Source organism: Hemitrygon akajei, chromosome 22 (assembly GCF_048418815.1).
Source record: "Hemitrygon akajei chromosome 22, sHemAka1.3, whole genome shotgun sequence".
NCBI lineage: Eukaryota > Metazoa > Chordata > Chondrichthyes > Myliobatiformes > Dasyatidae > Hemitrygon > Hemitrygon akajei.
The window spans coordinates 56,524,018-56,549,416 of record NC_133145.1 but is presented as its reverse complement, the minus strand read 5'-3'; the positions used below and the strand labels follow the sequence as shown (position 1 = coordinate 56,549,416).

The window sequence follows — 25,399 nt, the reverse complement described above, 5'->3', positions numbered from 1 at the left end:
AAGCTCCCTTATGGCACCAGTAAGTAGGTCACAAAAATTAAATCCGTGAACCGATGGAACAATCTGATAGTTCTTTCTCCATCTTCGGACGGGCTTGATTATTTTACAGGCGCTATTAAATCTGAACAAGCCGTGCAATAATATCAGCAAAATGAAATCTGTGAGGCAGCAGAGATATCAGCTCCCGGTAATTTGTTCTATGAATAGCATAATTTTCTTATTTCATGGGGTTTTCACAATGGGTAAATTCAGTTGTGATAGCAACCAGGAGAAGCTTGGAAGCCGATGACAATTAATTTGCAGGTTTTCAGTTGGAAAGTAATAAGATTGCATTGCATCTGGTTTCCCTTTGTTGTAAGGACAAATGTGGTAATAATCTACACTCAGTGGCCACTTTATTAGGTACACTTGTAAACCTGCACACTAATGACCAGCAAGCCACTGCAAGACAAAGTAAACACTTCAAAGATAACTGGAATGTTGGCCTTCATTGCTAGAGAGATTGAACTTAAGAGCAGGGAGGTTATTTTGCAACTGTGTAGGATACTGGTGAGGCCGCATCTGGAGTACTGTGTGCAGTTCTGGTCTCCTTACTTGAGGAAGGATTACTGGTGTTGGAGGTGGTGCAGAGGAGGTTCACCAAGTTGATTCCATGGATGAGGAGGTTAGACTATGAGGAGAGACTGAATCATCTGGGACTGTACTCACTAGAATTCAGAACAATGAAAGGAGATCTTATAGAAACATATAAAATTATGAAAGGGATAGATAAAATAGAGGCAGGAAAGTTGTTTCCACTGGTAGGGGAGACTAGAACTCGGGGACATAGCCTCAAGATTCGGGGGAGTAGATTTAGGATGGAGATGAGGAGGAACTGTTTTTCCCAGAGGGTGGTGAATCTGTGGAACTCTCTGCCCAGTGGAGCAGTGGAAGCTACCATAGTAAATATATTTAAGACCAGGTTGGACAGATATTTGCATAGTAGGAGAATTAAAGGTTACAGGGAAAAAGAAGGAAGGAGAGATGAGTCCTTGGCCAGATCAGCCTTGATCTTATTGAATGGCGGAGCGGGTTCAATGAGACATATGGCCTACTCTTGCTCCTATTTCCTATGTTTGTACTGCAATGCTACATACAGTACAGTGCAGAACGTAAGTGTACAATTTTGCCAGCGTTGATAAGACTTTAATAGTATCAATCCCTTGCGGAGCGGTATTCAAGCAAAATATTGACTAGACTCACTAAGACAGATTTTCTTTCCTGAAGGACATCAGTCAGCCAGCTGGGATTTTACAATTATTTGGTAGTTTCATGGTCAGACAAGCTCTTTAATTAAATTTATATTCCCCAGATACCGTGGCAGGACTCGAACTCATGATCCTGGATACCAGTCCAGTAGCTTAACCACTTTGCTACTGCGCTACTCAAGTCGGTTGTAAAGCAGATTTGCACCCCCACGGTATTTTTGTTTGATGTGAACGACGATGCCTATTTGTCATGCTGCTGTAGTGTTGCCCTCCTACCCTTTGGTGGCACTGCAGGTCTTCCACTGAGGGCATCTACATCAACAGTGGATCAAACATCTGTTGGCACTGCCATTATAAGTATGGAAGTATGCATTTATAACGAAAAAGTTTGTCAGGAAGGACACACACGTGTAGCATCTTTAATTTATTTCCAGTCTGTGATGGCTCCTCTTCAAGGGCATTCAAGAACAGTTAGCAGACTGTGAGGATAATTAGACTGAATACAGGCAGATTTGGCATCATCTTAAAGTCAATAGAATCAATTCTTGCTTTTAGAGCTTGAGAAATAAAAGAGGAAAATCAGGATAATTTTCTGAATACATAATTCCATTAAAAGTAAAGCTGGATTTAAATAGTGTCCAGACTCCTTGTGCTCCTGAAGCGTATTCTGAGGTTCAAAGTCTCAAAGTAAATTTATTACAGTACATATATACTACCTTGAAATTAATTTTCTTGTAGGCATTCACTGTAGACAGAGAGATACAATAGAATCAGTGAAAAACTACGCACAAAGACTGATAAACAACCAGTGTACAAAAGCAGACAAACTGTGTAAATAAACAAGTAAATACACGATTTGTAGTGCCCTTGAAATTCAGTCTGTAGGTTGTGGAATCTGTTCAGAGTTGTGGTTAGTGACGTTATCCACGATGGTTCAGGAGCCTGGTGGTTGAAGGGTAATAACTGTTCCTGAACTTGATGGTGTGGGACCTAAGCCTCAAATATTCCAAATGATCCAATTTAATATCAGAGAAGGTATAAAGTATGCAACCTGAAATTTTTATTCTTCACAGACATCCATGAAACAAGAAACCCCATAGAATGAAACATAGAGACGTCAGAACCCCGAAGTTCTCCTCCCCCCCCATCACACAAGCAGCAGCACTGCTGTACCCCCCCCCCCGTAAGACAATAAGACATAGGAGCAGAATTAGGCCAATTGGCCCATCGAGTCTGCTCCAGTAGTTCATCACGGCTGATCCATTTTTCCTCTCAGCCCCAATCTCCTGCCTTCTCCCCATATCCCTTCATGCCCTGATCAATCAAGAATCTATCAACCTCTCCATTAGATATACATAAAGACTTGGCCTCCACAGCTGCCTGTGGCAATGAATTCCACAGATTCTCTGCTCTCTAGGTAAAGAAATTCCTGCTCACCTCTGTTCTAAAATGCCGGCTGGTGGCGTAGTGGCATCAGCGCCGGACTTTGGAGTGAAGGCTCCTGAGTTCGAATCCAGCCAGCTCCCTTGCACGCTTTCCATCCGTGCTGGGTTGAGTGTTGAGCTAGCAACTTGGCCTTGTAAAAAGTCCCAATGACTCCACTCAGAGTTAAGGGCTTTCTTCTTCTTCTGTTCTAAAAGGCTGTGTTGTTTGGTCTTAGAGGAGATTGTATCATCTCCCCATGACTGTTCTGGTTTCCCCCGGGTGCTCCATGTAATTGGATGGGCAGAATGGCCTGTTACCATGGTGTATCTCTAAGTGAATGGGCGATTAAATTTTAGCTCAGCCTGCAAAGCCTACATTCCTTGAAAGAATAATAAAAAGGATGTAAAGCGTTCTAAGGCTACCACATTCTTGTTTCAGTCCCCAAACTAATCCCACAGTCTCGTGTCAGTCCCCCAACTAATCCCACTGCAATCTGCCTATCGCCATAATAGCAGTATGGCAGATATAATCTCAATGGCTCCTTCACACAACCTTGGATCACGTGGACAATACAAATACCTATGTCAGGATGCTGTTCGTTGACAATTGCTCAGTGTTTAACACCATCTTTCCTACATTCCTGATCGAAAAGCTATAGAACCTGGGCTTCTGTACCTTTCTCTGCAATTGGATCCTCGACTTCCCAACTGGAAGGCCACTATTTGTGTAGATTGGTAATGAGAGCTCCTCCTCGCTGACGATCAACACTGGTGCACCTCAGGAATGTGTGCTCAGCCCACTGCTCTACTCTATATATACCCATGACTGTGTGGCTAGGTATAGCTCAAATGCCACCTATAAATTTGCTGATGATACAGCCATGCACTCAACGTCAGTAAGACCAAAACGCTGATAGTGGACCAGAAGGGTAAGATGAGGGAACACAAACTAATCCTCAGAGAGAGATCAGAAGTGGAAGAGTTGCAAATTACAAGTTCCTGAATATCAAGATCTCTGAGGATCTAACCTGGTCCCAACACATCGATACAGCTAAAAGAAGGCAATATATCGATACATATCGATACATATCGATACAGCAGCTATATTTCATTGGGAGTTTGAGGAGATTTCACCCAACACACTCAAAAATATCTACAGATGTACTGTAGAGAGAATTCTGACAGGCTGCATCACTGTCTGGTATTGGGGTGGGTGGGGGAGCTACTGCAAAGGATTGTAGGAAGCTACAGAAAGTTGTAAAATTAGTCATCTCCATTATGAGTACTTGCTTTCGTAGTATCCAAGACATCTTCAAAGAGCGGTGTCTCAGAAAGGCAGCATCCATCATTAAGGACCTCCACCACCCAGGACATGCCCTCTTTTCATTGTTACCACCAGGAAGAAGGTACAGAAGCTTGAAGGCACACACACAGTTATTCAGGGACAGCTTCTTCCCCTCTGCTATCCGATTCCAAATGGACATTAAAGCCATGAACACTAACTCACTATTTTTTTAGTTATTTCTGTTTTTGTTTTTAATTTAACTATTTAATAACGCATAAATACTTACTGTAGCTGATTGATCTATTTTTCTCTCTATTATCATGTATTGCATTGTACTGCTGCCGCAAAGTTAAAAAAAATTCACAACATATGCCAATGGTATTAAATCTGATTCCGATTCTGAAAAAAGACAACAGCAAAACAAGCTCTTTTCCCATCGCAGCTCGGCACCATTTTGACTCCCGCCCCTGTCTTTTTATTTTCTTTCCCTCATCCCTGTCGCTAAACCCTAATCTCTCCTCAGACTCCCTGCACTGTCCTCAAAGCCATCCCTACAAACCAAACAAAAACAACTAACTTTGAGCTATGACATTGATGGACATCGCAGCTCACAGCCATCTTGGCCGTAAGACTTAACCACTCTACCGGCCTCTTCTACTGTCGTGATGAGGCTACACTCAGCTTGGAGGAGCGCAACACCTTTTAATCCCTCTGGGTTGCCTCCAACCTGATGACATGAACATCAATTTCTCAAACTTCCAGTAGTTGTTCCTCCTTCACTTTTCATCATGCTTGTTTCCCTCTCTCACCTTCTCTTCTTACCTGCCCATCACCTCCGTGCATAAAAGCATGCAGACACGGTCAAGAGATTTGGTTGATGTTCAGGCCAAATATCAGAATGGGGAAGGAATGTGATCTAAGTGACTTTGACTGGGGAATGATTGTTGGTGCCAGACAGGGTGGTTTGAGTATCTCAGAAACTGCTCATCTCCTGGGATTTTCATGTACAACTGACTCTAAAGTTAAGAGAAAGTGATGCAAAAAAACAAAAAAATATATAGTGAGCAGCAGCTTTGTGCATGAGAGGGGTTATAGGAGAAATGGCCAGATTATTTCAGGTGGACTGGAAAGGGATAGTGACTCAAATAACCACATGTTACAACAGAGATCTGCTGAAGAGCATCTCTGAATGCACAGCACATTGAACCATGATGTGGACCATGATGCAGAAGCAGTAGACTATGAACATCCATTCCATGCCCACTTTATCAGGTACAGGACATTTCTAATAAGGTGGCCGCTGAATGTGTTCAAGGGTGAGATCCTGCTTGTGAACTGAGGATCTGAGATGGCACTGACTTGCTCAAGATCTGGAAGCATTTTGTGAGACTATAGCGGTCATTTTTACATTTGAGAAGGTCACTGAAGACAGTTTTCTCTGTGTTTCCAGACGGGACCCCCATCAGTGAACTCACATGGTCCTCTTCACTGGCCGTGGTAGCAGTCTCCTTTTCCGGGCTCTTCACCTTCATCTTCCTCATGCTTGCCTGCCTCTGCTGTAAGAAAGGAGACATCGGGTTTAAGGTAAGAGGAACACGTTCCTTGTTTTGCCTCCTCTGTATTTCTGGACAGAGGTAATAAAGATTGGAACACCAGATACTGGCGAGAATGTGTCTTCTTCAGGCTGAGGAAGAATTGGATATGGAGATAATTTCAGCTTCCATAATTGTGAATCTGTATGCCACAGGAGACTAGACAGGGAGTTCAGATATACCCAGCAGGGATGGAGGTATAGAGGAGTGTGAGTGGGGCGGGAGATATACAGGAGTGTGTGTGGAGGAGGAGATATGGAACAATATGGTGTAGGGGGGAGGATGGGTATATGGAGAAGAGCTTGGGGATGGATATGTGGGGGAGAATGTAGGAGTGAGTACATGGGGGGAGAGTGGGGGCAGATATATGGGGTTGAGTGTGGGGGGAAGAGTGTGTGGGGAGAAAGAGTGTGTGGGGGAGAGTGTGTGTGGGGGTAAGTGTGTGGGGGAGAGTGTAGGAATGTGTTTCCCTTTTACAGATTGTTATTAGATTATGACAAAGTACGAATTGGATCACTCGGGGTTAACCCACTCTGCGCGCTACCCTGTGGTGATGTCAGAGTCACAGGAACCTTTGTAAAGGAGAAATGGTTTATCTGGAATGTTTACTGTCAGACATGATGGCAGCCAGAGAGTTTGCTGGAAACTGCCTTGTCACAACGTCGCCCTGCCTTAGCTCTGTTGCATTAGTTTGGATACCTGTACGTATTGTGGAGGCAGAAGTGAAGTGGGTGACAAAAAGGAGTAGAGAAAGGTTTGACTATTTCCTCGTCCTGATAAAAGGCCATCAGTTTGAAACGTTAACTTTGTTTCCCTCTGCCTGACCTGCTGAGTGTTTCCAGCGTGTTAAGTTTTTATTTCAGATTTTCCAGCATCTGCGGTATTTTTGTTTATCCAATTCCCCTGAAACTGCTTCTGTGTGCCAACAAGGACCTGCTTCAGACGATGAAATTTTCCAAGCCTGCCTAAACTCTGCGCTCGAGGGAGCATTATATTACATTTTCATGTGACCCACCTCTTCTGGGAGATAAATCTCTCATGTGAATTTGATGGTAGCAGCTAAAAATCACCATTGTAATCATGTCTGGAACTCACTGTCAACCTACCAAGCCACAAGCTCCAGACCATGGTATAGGTTCAATTCTGTAACAGAGCGTTAATCTAGCTGTGAGTGGTGTCTTCCATCTGTGCCTCAACACTGTCATCGGATACAGTGTCAGCCTGAGCCAGTGGACCAGTGGAACACTGGCTCATTTTTACTCATCAGCTTGTTATCAACCTGAGCCAGTGGACCAGCGGAACACCGGCTCATTACTAAGTTCTGCTTCCACTGATCTCAATGCAGAGTTAATCCAGCACCAAACCTGTCAGGGGGAAATTTACGATAAACCCCCCTCCATCCCACATTAGCATCAGAAAATTAGTAGACACGTTATTTGTTGGATTTTGCAGGTACTGGAATTCTGGAGTTTTCAAGAAAAGATAAGAGGAGGAAATGGCTACTCAACCTCTTGAGGCAATTCTGTGGTTCAGTGACGTCCTGGATGACTTGACGTTTGATTTCAGGTGCACCTTCCTGCCTGACTCCCATGAACCTGAGATTTCTCAATAGATCAAGCATCAGCCTCACCCTCAGTTACGCTCAATGTCTGAGCATTGACAACTCCATCTGCAAAGGCGCATGGCCTGCAGGGAGAAGAATTTCCTCTCTACCTACATTTAATAGGTGACCCTTTATCCCATGACAATGTTCCTCCCGCAAGTGAAAGCATCCTCCTCTGTACCCACATATCCAGCCCCTCTAGGAAACTTAGACAGTATGTTCCAATAAAATCATCTCCTGCTTCTCTGAGTCCCACTGAGTATCGGCCCAACCTGTTCAACCTTTCTGGAGCAGACAAGCTCTTAGGAATCAACCCAGTAAGAGTGCAGAAGGCAGCCCAGAGGATTTAAAACATTTCTATTCATGAGTAAGGAGCTGAATTAGTTGTTTATGTAGAGAGATCAGCAAGGCTTCCTTTCTAGATAAAGGGTCTTGACCTGAAAATTAGACTGCCCATTTCCCTCCACAAACCTGGCAGCTTGTACTCCTCCCTCACCCCGAACCCCACCCCCTTCTCATTCTGGCTTCTTCCCCCTTCCTTTCCAGTTCTGATGAAGGGTCTTAGCCCAAACAATCGACCATTTATTCCTCTCCATAGATGCCGCCTGCCCTGCTGAGTTCCGTCAGCACCTTGTTTCTGTGGCTTCTCTGCTTTGCGACAAAGCTGATACCAGGGGGTTGATAACTGGAAAAGGGGTACCAATGGGATCCACTGTCCCTTTGCTCCTGAGCACCACTCATTTGCAAACTTTGGTTATTTACAACCCTTCTCATTTGCCTCCCCACCTTAAAAAAGAGAGAAAGACCCTTGTACAGCCTCGTGAAGCACCTACCCATCACCCTGCAGTCATAATACTCCCAGTACTTTTGGACAGCAAATTCTCATCGGCAGTAGTAGTAGGCAGCCGTCGATCCCAGGGGATCATGGGTTTGTGCCTCTGGTGGACTGTATCTTCTCCAGGGTGCAAGCCTGGGTGGGAAGATTTGAAGAACCGGCTGTTGCCCATGCAGTGGTTTTCCCCTCTCCACGTCACTGATGTAGTCCAGGGGAAGGGCAAGCGCCGATACAGCTTGGCACCAGTGTCATCGCAGAGGTTGCCAGAGTGAAGTTGTAAACATCAAACTGCCTTAGGGACCCCAGCTCCGGATTTCTTCCTCGGGGTTTACTCCCCGAAGCCTTTCCCATGGGTGGGTGTGGCCGCAAGGCAGCGGAAGGTTAAAATCAGAGATTTCCTTCTCCTAGGTGGGCTGACAAGCCCCACCTTCCCAAAACAACTGGTTTTGAGGCACCAGTGGTCCAACTTTGTCCCTTCTCTTGTCAGTAGAAACAGTTCCGCTGGGCCTAGTACCTAAGCCACACATGAAGGCCAAGAGTTGGACTTGGTTGTCAGAGGCAGTTAGAGTCGCGTGCCATTTGTAGCACTTTATAGGTAGTGGGAGCTTGTCCCCACTACCACCCTCAGATAGGACAACCTTCGGAATCTCCCCATCAGTAACAATGGTTAAAAGACCAAGTCACTGCTTTATTTTCAGTAATATTGGTTGTGGGATAAATCCTTTCCTTGCTGCAGTCTTTACTGAGAAACTACAACCCTGAAGAAAGCCCCTTGAAACCATTTTAAGCTGTGTCTCGTCATATTGGCAGAGAGGACGTGAGCCATTGAATCTGTGCAGAATGTGCAGACTTCCTGCACACCAGATGTTTTTTTATGAAACCACTGTCCCACAATGTACATGGATCACCTCGAAAGTTTCAAAGTACGAAGTGTGTGTACAGTATACAACCCAGGCAGCCATGAAACAAGGACACACTGTGGAAGCCATTTTTAAAAAAACATCAAATGCTCAATGTGCAAATAGCAAAAGAGCGAGCAAGTGCCACACAATATTAGACGTCAAACCGCAGAGTCCCCGAAATGGTCCAGGAGTGACAGCCACCAAGTCAGTTCAGTCTAGTGCTGTCGATGACTGCAGGCCTCAGCCGCAGAGCCAGTTCCGCGCCGAAGCGCCTCGATCAGGTCAGGCAATAAACATTAAAGAAAAACCAGAAACACGTGGAACGTGAACCGCAGAGTCCTCCAAAAACAAATCCACAACCGCGGAGCGAGTTCAGCACTGAGGATGTTAAATATGAAACCAGAGAGTCCCACGGCCACAAGCCACACCTTCCTCCGACATCAGCGCAAGGGAGATTGTTCAAACACAGCGGACGGTGTGAGCACGCGCTCGTCTTCCACTTCCGTCTCCATTGATTTCAATCTTTCTTGACACTTCAGTCTTTAGTTCAATTGTGTGACTTGTGCCAAATGTTCAGAAAACAGGAAAAGTATCTGATGCGATTTAATATATTCACTGAACCGCAAATATAGAGAACGGTCTGGTGTTTTCTGATGACAGATGGAGGGCATGTTGGAAAAAACATAAATTACCACAGAGGAACTGTTTGATTTGCAGGACTGGAAAGCTTCTATTTTGGCTGCTCTTGTTCCCCTTTTGTTTCTTCCTTCAATGGACTGATTTATTGACAATCGATCGATTGATGCTGCTGCTTTAGTTTTGGCGTTTTCGTCAAAGACGTGGTCAGTTGATGAGATGTTCCCTCAGTCAGCCTGTTAACCTCCACCGAGGGAAGTGCCCCAGTACCTTGAGGGTTAAATGTTCAGCTCCCCTGAGGAGAGTAGTAATTAAGTTTCTCCTTGGAAGCCTAGGAGTAGGTTAGAGTGCAGTTACGTTAGAGGTACCATAGTGCATTGAGGTGGGAGAAGTATTAAAAAAAAGCTGAGACTAGGATGACACCAATCTGATGTTTGCAAAGTGCACTGAGCTGACGTTGGAGGCCGTGTTGTGTGAGTGCCACAAAGGTGTTGCCAGGAGTTGAGCAGAGCACACAGCTATTATCAGCCAGACAACTGAAAGGAATGAAAGCTTGCAGCTCACGCCACAGGGCAGCCCCAGGCTTGCTCCAGCCAGCGACAGACCTATGAAATGCCCTCCCCGTGGACGTGTGGGAACTGCGCACGTCAAGGTCCCACACAAGCAGCAATGTGATAATAAGCAGATCACTTTTAGTGAAGATGAGGAATTAATACTGTCTGGGGCACCAGAGAAAATTCCACTGCTCTTCAGTATGGTCTCAAAGGATGTCTGATATTGACCTGAGAGAACAGATGGCATCATAGTGTAACGGTTAATCCAACAACCATCTCTGCTATGGTGCTGTCTGCTCTGCTGATTTCTCTGTCCAGGGAAGCAGTGGAGGCTACCACATTGAATACGTTTAAAACACAGTTAGATTGCACACTCACTGAAGGCTGAAAGCCTGGAGGCAGTCTGTCCTAGGGCTAGAGGACTGTCTGTTTGCACCCGTGGGTGGGTGGGAGCGAAGAACAGAGCTTGTTTTGTCGTAGCTGCTGTTGTTGCCGGAATGTGTGGTGACACTTGTGGGCTGTCCCCTCCCCCCCAGCACATCCTTAGGCTGTGTTGGTTGTTAATGTAAATGACGCGTTTCACTGTATTTTTCAATGTACACATGATAAATAAATGGGTCTGGTCCCATCTGAGATCAGCCATGATCTCCCTGAACGATGGAGCAGGCTCGATGGGCCAAATGGCCGACTCCTGCTCATATTTCTAATGTTCTAATGTAATAAGTAAACTTTCGGCAAGTTGAAAGCATTCTCTGCTAAACACTGGTGGTTGGCCAGTGCCAGGGCCCGTACTATTCTACCCACTATGCAAGGTTGCCTACACAGAATGGTCAGAATTCAGTACGTGTCCACCTGTTCACAGTGACCGAGACCAGTGGGGCTCAGGGCGGGGCAGGGGTTCTCTCCCACCTCTGAGACAAACTTGCGAGAGGCAGAAAAACATGCAAAAACAAATTGAGTTCATGATTTTAAGTAAAATCGAATGGTCAGCTGGAGACTTTTCCCCAGGATGGAAATGGGGAATACAGGGGGGACATGTTAAATGTTAGGAGGAAAGCACAAGAGGGATGTCAGAGATAGTGTTCTTTTAGACAGAGAGTGGTAGGTGCATGGAACACACTGCCGGGGTGGTGATGGAGACAGATATATTAGAGACATTCAAGATACTCTTAGATAGGCACATAGATGACAGAAGAATGGGGGGGGGGCTACGTGGAAGGGAAAGGTTAGGTTGATCTTGGAGTAGGTCAGCACAACATGGTGGGCTAAAGGGCCTGTACTGTGCTGTTCTACGTTCTATATGTTCGACGTTGGTTTACACAATTTCAGATAACCTGCCTTTCCTGTTCGTGACCAGTTCTGATGAAAAATTTGCAATGACCTCCGTTTCTCTCTCCCCGGATACCTGACCTATTGTATACCTCCACTATCTTCTTGTTGCTCTGTGCCACTGAATGAGATCTGATTGACATTCCCGCCCTCTCAATAGACTACATTCAAGACCAAGGATCTCTCTGACTCAGATGTTGATTAGGCTTGGTCCCTGAGCATCTACTGCTCACTGGGGTGGAGTGAGGGAGCCTCTTGATGTAAAGAGATGGGAATATATTCTGGAATACCGGCCCATCTGGTCACTTTCCCTACAGGAGGCATATCTTCTCCAAATTTCCTCTCCCGTCTCATCAAGGTCCAAACCCAAAACAAATACAGTTTGTTGGGTGCACTGTTGGGCACAGCTTCGCCACAGGAGCCTGTAGGATTTAGGAGAGTCAGCACACCCTTGTATTTGTGAAGGCAACACCCATAGTGGTGCAACCCCAGACAATGCTCAGAGCCTTCAGCACACGTTCTACAGTGTAGTGGAAGCATCTGTCTCGTGTGTGGCCTGCATAATTGGATGTTTTTGCTGCATAACATCATAAATCTCTCCCCAGTAATCATTAGCTTGCATCTGAGCCACAGGCTTTCAGCTTTTAAAAATGAGACCAGCTTCTGAGTTTGTGCACTGTCGTTAACCCTCAAGATCTGACAACGTATCTGTCAGAATGATTGTCTGCGTCGTGCATCTAAATTTGGTGCAGGATTTTGGGAAATACCGCCATTTCGCACGGTTAAAGTGGAGAGTGAAGCTTAGGAAGCTGAAGGGCAGTTTGTATCTGTGGTGAATTCTCTGTTAATAAGAAACCTGTAGACCTCCTCCTGAATCCCTCGTATAGGGATGGTGCCTGTCTGTAAATGGTCAATCAGGAGATTGTATCACCACTGACTCCTCTGCCAATGCAGCAGGGTATCACAGACAACTTTTGTACATATGGATTGAACAAGCCCACAAACACATGAAACTAGCTCAGAACTAATTGTAAAGCTCTTCCTGCTTTCTGGTTTACACCTGCACCATGCTGAGATGATTTCAAAATTTTGCTGTTGTCTTAAAGCTCCTAAATTGGTGACACAGTGGTTATGTGAGCAGTTTGGGGCCTTGTATCTTAGAAAGAATGAGCTGGCATTAGAGGGGGTCCAGAGGAGGTTCATAAGAATGATCCCAGGAGTGAAACAGTTAACATATGAAAAGTGTTTGTTGTTCTCTGGGCCTGTACTCACTGGAGTTTAGAAGAATGGAGGGGGGGAATCTCATTGAAGCCTGTCAAGTATTGAAAGGCCCAGACAGAGTGGATGTGGAGAGCATGCAGATCTTAGATGAGAGGGCACAGCTTAGAGTACAAGGACGTCCCCTTAGAACAGAGATGAGGAGGAATTTCTTTATGTCAGAGGGTGGTGAATCTGTGGAATTCATTGCCACAGATGGCTGTGGGGGCCAAGTTATTGGGTATATTTAAAATGGAGGTTGCTAGGTTCTTGAGTAGTAAGGGTGTCGAAGGTTACTGGTTGAAGGCAGGAGAGTGGGGTTGAGAGGATAATGAATCAAACATGATGGAATGTCAAGACTCCATGGGCCGAATGGCCTGAATGCTCTCTTACATTTGTCTAATGGTCTTATGGTAGGTGTTAGCATAACATTATTCAATTCCTGCCACCATCTGTAAGAAGTATTGTACGTTCTCCCCGTGACCACGTGGGTTTCCTCAGGGAACTCTTGCTCCCTCCCACATTCTAGAGACATATCTGTTATCAGGTTAAGTGGTCACATGGATAGATATATTGGTACGTGGCCTAGTGGATAAGGCATCGGTCTAGTGATCTGAAGGTCACTGGTTCGAGCCTCAGCTAAGGCAGAGCGTTGTGTCCTTGAGCAAGGCACTTAACAACACATTGCTGTGTGATGACACCAGTGCCAAACTGCTTGTGCCCTTCCCTTGGACAACATCAGTGGTGTGGAGAGGGGGAGGCTTGCAGCTTGGGCAACTGCCAGTCTTCCGTACAACCCTGCCCAGGCTGGCGCTCTGGAAACCTTCCAAGGTGCAAATCCATGGTCTCACGAGACTAACGAATGCCTAAAAAGGTCACATGGATATAATTGGACAGTGTGGGTATATTGGGCCAGAATTGCCTGTTACCGTGCCCTACCTCTGAATAAAAATAAAAACAATAATCATTTTTCAGAAAAAAAGACAAAAGGATGAATCACATTTCTTTTTCAAGAAAGCAAGATCTGCTTTTCCTTCATGACCTTAGCATCCGTAAGGTGCTCCACAGCCCACTCAGTATTCTGAAAGGGTGACGCATTCAGAATGTAGGAAATGCCAAAGGCTGCAAGTGCACAGAAAGCTCCCAGAGACATCCTTTCCCATAATGATGTGATCAGTAGAGGGATAGGCATCGCACTAGGAGCCAGAAAGAACTCTGCTTTTCAAAAACCTAGTCTGAGAGAACAGGCAGAGGTTTAGTTTATCAATCCTTTTTTACACACACGCACACGCACACACACAATTCCAGTTAACTGGGACACACTGGGACCAGTACATTTTGTCCCAATTAAGTGGCTGCACCAATTAGCCAAAATTTTATGGAAATAGTTTAAAAGGTATAAAAAAAAGGCAAAGTACCTTTTAACTGAGAGGATAATAAATCAAACATAATAGAATGTGAAAGACTCCATGGGCCAAATGGCCTGATTGTATTATGCATTAAAATAAAATAGAGGATAAATATCAAAATTGTTATAGTAATATAAAGTTGTGTATTAGTTCCAAATCTTCATTTTAGTTGTAATATTCAAGACGAGTGCTGATACCTTCAAAATCTTTGTAGTGCCTGACTTGTTCATTTTCACTCTCAGCCATTTCTGCTATCTCCAAGCCTGAATGCTTGAAACTGCAGTGAGTGGAAATTACTTGCAAGCACTGCTTTTTGAACACAATAATGCAAGTGACGTTATTTAAAAACTGTTCGCTGTAAGCACAGTGTAGTGTTTAACAGCCACACGGTGTGCACGTGGCTGACGCTAGTTAGAAAATGTTCGGCAACAGTCTGCTGTCCCAATTAAGCAGAATACATACCCAAATATACAGTGGATTCTGCTTAATTGGCCATTGGTTAATCGGTGCAGCCGCTTATTTGGGACTACTCTTAAAGAACAAAACCAAGTTGAGAAAATAGCTGGGATTCTCTTCATTTATTTGGGGCACCACGCTGCTTTTTTGGGGCAGGAGACGATCAGTCACATGCACTTATATGGCTGTTAGAGACTACACCATGAACAGTTGCATCAATTGCGTGTGCTTGTGTTATGTATTCATTTGGGTCGTTGGGCATGACTCAAAAAGCAATGATTTTAGGTCATTTGTTTATTGGCTTTTCAAAAAATTTTGAGATTCTTGCCACAAAAAGACTTGACACTAGCCAAACATATCCTACTGAACCAAATTAAAAGTCATTGCCTAACACCCCTCATCGTCAGCTGGCAGAGATAACTGGAGTGCCAAAATCCACAATTGAACACTTGATACATCAGCAAAACCAACTATGTGAAGAATGAACATTATGCGAGGGACAATGGGGAACATCTCGAAAATGAAAGTGTGAAGGTAGGGACGCAGATGTTGAAGAGGCCCTCAGTCAGTGGTTTTCCATTGTACCTGGACGGGGGTGGGGGTGTGTGTGTGTGTGTGTGCGTGTGCGTGCGCGTGTGTGTGTGTGTGTGTGTGTACACCAATCAAGTCACAGGAGCTAGCTAAGAAGCTGTGTCATGAAAATCTTAAAGCAAAAGATGGTTGGTTGTCTCGACGGAAATGTAGGCACCACATTAAGTTCGAGAAAGCACATGCAAGAAAGATAGTTCCAATCCTGGAAGTTCGGAAACGTAGAAATCTACAAAACTCCCCAACTTGCTTCAAAAATTTTCAGATTCAGAATTTGCAGATGATTTCTACAAGGCCTTTTTTAATTGTGCCATGCTGGACGATTCCCTGGCTGTAAACCGGTTCAAAGAAAGCAATGCATCGCAGAACTGTGTTTTGTTGTTCAAATATATCAGGGAGTGATCAAAAGAAATCGTTGGTAATTGGGAAAAGCGTTAAACCTCAATGCTTTAAGGGGCTAAGGGTGGACCAATTGAGTACTATGCCAGCATATGCTCAATGATTTCCTCCATTACGAACTAATACACAGTTTTATAGTACTGTAGTAATATGTGTAGTGTTCTGATGTTGGTAGAACTTCATTTAAATAATACATAATTTGTTGCTTAGTTAAATCATAATTTGTATTTTTTATACCTTTTTAACTATTTACATGAAACTTTCAATAATTAGGGCTGCTGCTTAATTGGGCCAAAACATACAGGTCTTGATGTGTCCCAGTCAACTGGAATCCATCGTGTACATAGCTTTATCTGTCACATGTACATACAGTGAAATGCGTTGTTTGTATCAAGTCAAAGCAGCAAGGATTGTGCACGCCCACAACTCACTAACCCTAACCATACGCCTTTGGAACATGGGAGGCAACCGCAGCGCCCAGAGGAAGCAGACAGTAGCGGCCATCAATCCTGACCGTACACCTGGCTCTGTGAAGCCGTGCACTAGCTGCCTCAGACAGTGCAGCAGTCCCTAATAATTTTAGTGCTGGTGCGGGCCCATAATCCCAGAGGAAGAGCTCTACCTTCCAAAGCATTGAGTCAGTAGTATGTCATAGGTTGCAGCTGCTACGAGCCAGCATGATAATATTGGCTGCCTGCACTCCATTCCATTGACCTGAATAAAGCTGGGTGGATAGCACAATGCACGCTGATGTTATAGTACTAGAGGCCTTCAAGTTCAAGTTGAAGTTTAATTGTTATTCAGCCATATATGAATACAGCCAAATTATTCCAGGGCCAAGGTGCAAAACACAGTACCAACAATCATTCACAGCACAAGGCACGTATAAGTTATCAGTAAAATACAGTCACCACACTCAAAAAAAAAATGTAGTCCAACTCCCTGAGTCCATGAACGTCGTAGCAGTCTACAGTCGAACACAATACGGCTTGTCTTTTGCCAAGCCAACACCAGGGGGCAGCACCCACTCCAGCTTGGACACTGCACCACACTGTCCCCAACATTCCAGTGGAGTGCACTGACTCCGACACCTCTCTCCCAGGTGGCTGTAAACTAGCAACACCACGGATTGAGGCCCAGTTCTCATCAATAAATAGTAGGGGATTATCCCATTGTTTAAATAGCACTTTGTACCCGGGTCAGTGGCATTATAATGCCACCATGTGTCAGTCTTTCATTTATAATTTCTTTCTCTGTCAATATCTGCTTTTTTTAAATTATTCTTTTCACTGCCCAGAACCTCACACACCTCATCAAATGGTCTGCAAAGGAGAAAAAATGTCCAACTCTTCATCAAACGTCCATCGAAGCCTCCTCACCTCTCAGGATCAACCCAGGGAGTTGCTGCTCGAGACCATAAAGACCACAAGACACAAGAGCAGAATTAGGCCATTCGGCCCGCACCGAACGACTGCACAGGGATTCTCAGTCCCTGCTTTGTCCCCTGCAGACCCCCCAGTCCTCTCCTGTTGCAGTGGTGTCTTATTCCCTCTTGACTGGCAATATTGAATGTTCTTATACATGACGCTGGCGATAGAGAGAATCAAAGCACTGGTGTGGGGGCAAGAACCAGGTGAGGGGAAACTTAGAAAGTTAAAGGGCTGGTAACGGTACAGTTTCCTGGTTAGCAAAATGGATAATAAAGTACAAATTTCGCCAGTTGGGCAGGATACGTAAACAAACGAGGAACACCCAGTGGGGTAGAGTCAGTGACCCGGGTTCAACCCCGCCGCTGGCTGTAAGGAGTCTCTACATTCTCCTCATGATCGTGTGGGTTTCCTCCTGTGGATTTTCTTCCACAGAGGCTGCCTGGCTCATTGTGTTCCTCCAGCATTGTGAGTGTGCACGTGTGCGTTGCTCAGTTCTGAGCCATATTGCTATTATAGCTGTTAGTCACCATCGCTCTTTTCAGAAATGCTGAACCCTTTCGACACTCTGAGCACTGGATCCCCACAAGGCTGTGTGCTTAGCCCACTGCTGTTTACACTGCTAACACATGACTGTGCAGCCAGATTCAAGGAGAACCTGATCATTAAATTTGCTGATGATACCACAGTGGTGGGGCTCATCAGCAAAAATGATGAAACAATGTACAGGGAGGAGGTCAAACACCTAGAGAGCTGGTGCAGTGACAACAACTTGATGCTTAATGTCACCAAAACCAAGGAGATGATCGTCGATTTCAGATGGTCTCAGCCTGAGCACACACCCCTCAGCATCAGCGGCTCCACAGTGGAGAGAGTGGAAAACATCAAGTTCCTTGAGGTGCAGATCTCGGACAATCTCACCTGGTCCAGGAACACCACTGGGATTGTGAAACGAGCCCAGCAGAGATTGCACTTTTTGAGGAAGGTTAAACAAGCATCACTCCCCACTAACATCTTAACTACATTCTACAGAGGAGTGGTTGAGAGTGTGCTGACCTTTTGCATCACAACCTGGTACTCCAGCTGCAGTGCTGCCGACAAAAAAGCCTTGCAGAGGGTGGTTAGGGGAGCAGAGAAGATTATTGGGGTCTCCTTACCTTCTGTCCAAGACCTCTTTCAGAGTCTATGCCTCCAGAAGACATGGTACATCATTAAAGACCCCTCACACCCTCTCCATGAACTGTGTATTCTTCTGCCATCAGGTAAACGTTACAGGAGCATCAAAACTAAAACCACAAGGCTACTAAACAGCTTCCTCCCACAGGCAGTCAGACTGCTAAATAGCTGCTCTACCTGACTCTGCTTTGGAGACTTTTAACTTGCACTGGACCCTTATAACTTGTTTTTAACTGACATGTGGCTGTTGTGTTTTACTATTTATTGTTAAGTTTATTATTTAGTGTTGCGTTTGTTATGTTATGATTGCACTGCTCCTGGGAAACGCTGTCTCATTCTGCCCTGCAGAGCTGATGTACGATTAGAATGACAATAAAGTTTTTGAATCTTGAATCTTAATAGAATCACAAACTTATCAAAGCTCACTCTTCATGCCAGTTACTTATGTTCCTGCCCTGGCCGAGAGACAAGGAGCCTGTTCTTTAGTGGGAGGAACGGCAGAGATGTTGCTGAGGCTTGAAACTTCCTACACTGATGAGCTCGCCTTGTTTAAAGTAATTTCCAGTTCACAAGTGTAAAGGAGATTGTCACTCTGGATCCAATGCAGCATAAAAAAAACACAGTAAGATAAAGAACACAATAATAAACACAGTAAATATAAATACATAAGATAGTTTATATGCATAGATTGATTATATGTACACAGAGTGATGCTAGGTACAGAAGTGTCTGTACATAAGGTGCCTCTGACAGGAAATGATAAGGTAGTGGTGGTGGGGGGTGTGGAGGGATGGGTCAGTGCGTGGAGATGTTGATCAACCTCACTGCTTGGGGAAAGTCATTGTTTTTTGAGTCTGTTGGTGGTCCTGGTGTGGATGCCGCATAGCCTCCTCCCTGATATCTGCAGTAGGTTAACTGGAGCCCAAAGTCTTGCCAGAGTGTTCATGAATAATTTGGCAAAGATACGCAGCAAAGCGCCGACTCTGTCCCAGTGCCAGATTCTGTGAAATGAGTAGCAATTTAGACAGTAGATACTGAAAGTAAAAATAAACATGATTCCCATTTAGTTGCACACAAAGGAATAGACAGTCATTAAGAAAGAGATCGTTATATGTTGTATCTCGTTCTGCAGACCACAGTGTAATCACTGTCTCATTCACTGTAAGCACAGCTGGAAGATGTATATGGAACAATGTTCTTCATCTAAAGCTTTTTAACTTATGACGGGGGAGTTTGACTGTGCAATTACAGAGAAGATGAACATTACTCACTTTCAGATCTTAGTTGGGTTGTGGTATCTCTTATTTTTTCTCATATTCTTGTCACAATCTGAGAGGAAGGAACTGAAAGATCCCCCCTTGTTACCAAGGCACAATTTTAAAATAACTTCTTTGTTCGGCAGCCAATGCAGATTATTTAATTACAACAGCGCATTGAGGCAGCACAGGAGAAAATGAAACACAACAGAGTGCAGAATAAGATGCTAGAGTCTCAGAGAAAGGGCATTGCAGGTAAACTATAAGGTGCCTGGTCATAGCAAAGTAGATTGTGAGGTCAAGTCCATATGCTCAAGGGTGGTGAATCAGTGAAATTCATTGTCACAGATGACCGTGAAGACCAAATCATTGGGTATATTTAAAGCTGAAGTTGATAGGTTCTTCCTTTTTTAAGAATGTCAAAGTTTACAGGAAGAAGGCAAGAGGGTGGGGTTGAAGGGAATAATAAATCAGCCATGATGGAAGGAGAAGCAGACTCAATGGGTGAATGGCCTAATTCTGTTCCAGTGTCTTATTATCTCATCATCAATAATCGTACAACAGTGGGACAGAAGCGGTCCTTGAGCCTGGTGGTACATGCTTTCAGGCTTTAGTATCTACTGCCCAGTAGGAGAGGGGAGAAGAGAGAATGTCCAGGGTGGGTGGGTAGTTGACCGAGACGGTGAGAAGTGTACACCGAGGACATGGAGTCGAGGCTGGCTTCCATGACATGCTGAGCTTGATAACTCTCTGCGGTCGTGGGCGGAGAAGCTGCCATACCAGGACCAGTTTGAACAGAAATAACGAAGGATAGCATTCCTCTGCCCAGTCTCCCACTTGCATTTTGTGCTTAACCCATTTGCAACCATTTCCTGTAAACTGCTGCATGCTTCAGGAGAAGCAGCCGGGATGGACAGTGCTGGTGGTGCCAGGTCAAAGATCATGGCAAAAAAGGCAGGATGAAAGGAGCAGGACTATGATGAGATAAGAGAAACAACATCATTTCTTTAATCTATTCATATTCAGGATCTTGGCATCACTGTTAAGGCTGGCGTTTATCACCAATCCCGGATTGTCGTTGGAAAGTTGGTCCCTTCTTGACCCTGCTGATGTAATGAGGCAATTTGTGTACAATTTAGGGATATGCTGGAGAAGTTCAGAGAAGAGTTAAGAGTCAATCACATTGTTCTGGTTTGTACCTGAATGGGATTGATGGAAATTCTCAGATAGCCAGTATACATTCGATGGGCTGAATGTCCTCCTCCTGTGTCAAAAAATATTGGCCTGACAAAGGATGAAAGATCTTTTCCTATGATGGATGTTAGTAAACCATGTTTATTTAAACAAAGAAACAAATTCACTGACAGTCCGTGACCTCCTCTACTGCCACGACAAGGCCACACTCTGGCTGGAGCAACAGCACCTTATATTTCATTTGAATATCCTCCAATCTGATGGCATGAACATTGATTTCTCGAACTTCAGGTAATTTCTCCTTGCCCTCCCTTCACTTTTTTTCATTTCCCCATTTTATCTCCCCTCTTACCCCTTCTCTTCTCACCTGCCGAACACCTCCCTCTGGTGCCCCTCCTCCTTCCCTTTCCTCCCGTGGTCCACTCTCCTAACTTATCAGTTTCCTTCCTCTTCATTCCTTTACCTTTATCATCTCTAATCTCTCACCTCCTCACTTCGTCCTCCCTCCCCGGCCCACCTGCCTTCCCCCTTGCCTGGTGTCACTTACCACCGGCCACCTTGTACTCCTTCCTCCTCCCCCTCCCCAAATTCTTGTTCTGGCTTCTTCCCCCTTCCTTTCCAGTCCTGATGAAGGGTCTCAGCCCAAAACGTTGACTTCACACCTCCCCACAGATGCTGCCGGATCTGCTGAATTCCTCCAGCATTTTGTGTATGTTATTTTAACAATTCAGTTGTTTTTACTGCAATTACTAAGACTAGATATGTTTATCTTCCAGATTATCTTTTTTTTAACAATTGCAATCCTTCAGCTGCCATGGCAGGATTTGAACTCACATCTCTGGTTTGTTAGTCGCAGTTTCTGGGTTACTAATCTGGTAATATGGTTTAGCGGAGCATTGCAGCGTGTTACCTTGTTTGATTTGATGATATTGGAAGAGATAACGGGTCATAGTGGAAAAAGTCTGGCAGAACTCAGGGTCCAAGGCAAGTGAGGGGCCTCATTTGGAGCGATCAATGTCAGGGTAAGTCAGGAAGAAAACACAGAAGAGGGCAGAGACTCAGGGAGCTGGTTTAGATCATGGGACTGAAGATGTTAGGCACAAAAGAGAGAACGGTAAGGAGAGAGACTGGGAGATATATATGACTTGTAGAGTGTTTTGTGGCTGACCATTGTCGCTCCAACCTTTCCTTTGCCATCCTTCACTCTCACTTTACGTTGCTCCTTTCATCTGCAGTCTTGCATTTTCATAACCGTTCAGCATGGGCCTTGTCCTTTGCAACGCAGGAAGTGTCTGCAGTCTCCTGGTGTTTGGATTCTGTTTGCCATTGCAAGGCACCCTCCTGAAGATCAGCTTTACCCTCTTCTTCCCCACCACCCCACCCCGCCACTCTCCACCCCTCTACTGCTGTCTGCTTTTAGGAGTGAAACGAGCTGCCCCCTCCCCCTTTCAGCTCTGCTGACACACTTGGGTGGTTAATGATCTTGGGGGGAGTCCCTGATGTTTCTTACTCTGAGGGCAGCACCTTGTCTGGACCCCTTTACAAATAAAGAAGGGACCCAGATTGTGGGTGGGTAGAGGTTAAGAGAACAAGGGTACGGGCTTGTCAGCTCAGTGCTGAGGTTTCTCTCTTACAGCTTCTTGCTCCTTGTTACCAGAGCTCATTCCTTGCCTGTGCAGACCGCATCTGCTTTATTGAAACCAAGCCTTGTACTGAGGCAGAACTGAAGGTCAATTATGCCACAGTGGCCTGTTTGTATTGAGGAAGATATTTCCCAATTCTTTGACACGGTAAAATTAGAATTAGCAACCAGATTTAGAAACCCTTCCCCCATTAAAACACCCAACTTTTTCCCCACCTGTCGAGGTCCTTCCTTCATCTGTGCTCTTTGTCTTTATCAATTAAGGCATGGTGACCCAGCTTCAGCAAGGAATGGGGCCGCAGTCCAGAAAATTGAAATCTTGGAAACTTTGCACCAAAAGTCTCAAATTTTAAACACAATCAAGTTTTGCTCCATGGCTGTGCATTTGTTGCAACTGGGCAAACCTGTACCACGCCCACAGATATCCTCTCCACCCCCCCCCCCCCCCACACACACACAACTAGGTTTTTAGTTGCCATAAGAAGAAATTGAATCATGAATTATCCACGTTGCCTCTGTAACCTGCTCCACCATCCCAGAATGTGATGGTTGCACTGATCTTGGCCACATTCCTACTTCCCCACTTATTTCCTTTAATATCTGACACCCATCGAGTCCAAGTACCCATCAATCTTTGCTCCGATTATATTAAATGACTCTACCTCTCCAGCTAGAGTGGACACTTCCCAGAGAGTTTCACCATCTCTGTGGAAGGCACCACCTTCCACAGCAACAAAGGAGATCTGGCAATTCAGCATCAATAACTTAAATCTGCGTCCTTGGATCCTGGAACTTTTCCCAGTGGGAAAAAAATCCTTCCTCTCCCCCCCACCCACCCCCACCACAAGTTCATGGTTCGAAAGATCTGTATTATTTCCTCCCGTTATCTCCTTTACTCCCAGGAGAACAGCATCAGCTCCAGGTAACTGAGGTCCCTCATCTCTGTTACCTTTCCGAATAACCTCTGCCCCCAAAATCACCTCCTTCCTGTAGCCCTGCACCCAGACCTGGTTCGCCATGTTTCAGCTGAGGTCCCGCCTTTGAGAAAACAGCTGGGGAATAGGGGATTTCCCAGAACTGGTTTTTTCCCTCGTGAAAAATTATGTCAAAATCCAAAAACAAACGCTCCACATCTTGATCTGACTGCGGGCCCAAACGTTTAAAAGTAACTCGTCCTAATTGGACAGGGCATTACTGCCGTTCTCTTTTTTGCGATGTGGATGTTGCTGATGACCGCAGATTTTATTGCTCTTGGGGAACCGCCTTCTCGAACCGCTGCATTCTTGGTGAAGGTATTGTCGAGGAGAGGCGTTCCAGGACTCCTCGCCCCCTAACAATAATCTCAAATCGGGATGAGGTGTGATTCAGAGGGGAAGCTGCAGGGGGCAGTGTTCCCATAATCCGCTGCCCTCGGAGCTCTTGGAAGTAGAGGTTATGGGTTTGGGAGACGCTGTCAGAATCTGACTGAGACTAAACCGCACCCTGCAAAATCGGTGACCACGGTGCCTTCACAAGTAACCTCCTGCCTCTCCTTCTGATTTCCACTCGCGTATGACTGCCTCTCCCCTGCTTCAAGCTGCACACCTGCGTCAACTTGCTTCGCCTACATCCCCTGCCTCATTTACAGTTACGACTCGCACTATCTTCAAAGCCAATGCATTGTTTGTCTCGGAAATTTCATCTCTTCATCTTCATTCCCACAGGAGCCGACCTCTGCAGTCAAAAATTACAGCCAAAAGGTAGGAAAGCTCAAAGTACGTATCATAGCAATGATTAGAACACTGGCTTTGGAGGGATGGAGGGTTGCGGTCAGAGAGCTGGCAACTGTTTGCTTGTGTAATGCAGGTATTGAAATGATTGTTACATCTTCTGTTGCGAGACAGAGATCATGGGTTAGTTTACTCATCAAGAAAATCTGAGAGTTATTTCAATATTCAGCAAACTAAATCAATGCTTTATCTTTACTATTTACAAAAATGCTAAGGATTTTGTAACTTACAAACATCTTGGTAACGGCCTTCACAAATCATTTCTCTGTGGGAGTCGAATCACTGCAGTAGTATGGGACGTACTTTACCCAGAATTCAGAGGAGCAGAGGGCTTGCTCAATAACCAAGACTGATGGCCTGAGGTAGGGCGGCTTCTCCGCCCCTGAGAATGCTGGGTAAAGTAGCCTCCATTTCGTTAAAACTGGTTCTTTCTCAAAGCCCACTGCTGCCATAAATTGAACTGTTTGCCCTGTATCATTTGCTGTAAGTTGGTTCAGTTCATAGTTCGTAACTTAGAACTGTCTATATTTTTTGTGTACCCTGTCTGTGGCTTATATTGTAGATTAATTGATTCTCACAATAAAGTTCCTTATTTTATCGGCGGCCAGTACTTTAGGATAGATATTTAACACAGGATTAATTGTGTGTCCTTTATCTCCTGTATAAGTGTCTTTTCATATGCAGGGAAAGGACATACAGACTCTCTATTGCATGCATGTGCATATTTCAGTATTGGAATACTACTCAATAATTCCCGAGTCCTGCGGATATTGATTCCACGCTCCGGCCGCCAAGCTTTCCATTCATCGCATTAATTAACTGTAGAAAGCTTGCACCCATGAGAAAGACAAGACAGTGAGAATTTTTGATGACGGGACTGCACACAGTCCAACTGCAGGTGCGATAAGACAACCACCCCAAGTTCTTTCAAGAGGAAACAGCTTTGCTTTGGAAATTTATTGGACATTTGAAAAGAGACATCAACTTCGGACAAGCAAGCACTTGCCACTCAATCTGCTGGTTCTAGTTTAAGGAGTTTAAGAATCTAAGGATTTGAGGACAATGTACAAACTGAATTAGTTTGGGTAAATGACTCAGAACGTTAATGCAAAATATTACTGATGAGGTGTGGGTGCCATATCAAATTATTTTGAGTATTTTCCAGCTTAAATCAATTTATGAACATCTGTAATTCAGACCCTGTTTATTAGGTATGGATGGCCCATGTTTGGAGATGTGAAAATGTGCTCAGTGGCGATGCAGGAATGGAAGCCGGTGTGATCTTCTGCTGCTGTAGCCTTCAAGGTTCAGTGTATTGTGTATTCAGAGATGCTCTTCTACACACCACTGTTGTAACATTCAGTTATTTGAGTTACTGCCACCTTCCTGTCCTTTTGAACTACTCTGGCCATTTTCCTC

The 25,399-nt window shown here is 44.9% G+C and overlaps 1 protein-coding gene across 7 annotated transcripts in view; it reads left to right on the top strand.

The window, feature by feature from the left end:
• The window catches only part of aatkb (apoptosis-associated tyrosine kinase b), a 321,493-nt gene that overhangs the window by 215,175 nt on the left and 80,919 nt on the right, over positions 1-25,399 (top strand). For 5 of the 7 annotated variants that reach the window (XM_073026299.1, XM_073026298.1, XM_073026292.1 and 2 more), the window contains 2 exons: positions 5,407-5,540; positions 23,915-23,965. In XM_073026299.1, the coding sequence (XP_072882400.1) occupies positions 5,407-5,540; positions 23,915-23,965 (185 nt within the window). The remainder of the gene's footprint in view (positions 1-5,406; positions 5,541-23,914; positions 23,966-25,399) is intronic. The other 2 variants (XM_073026294.1, XM_073026295.1) reach the window with 2 other exon arrangements.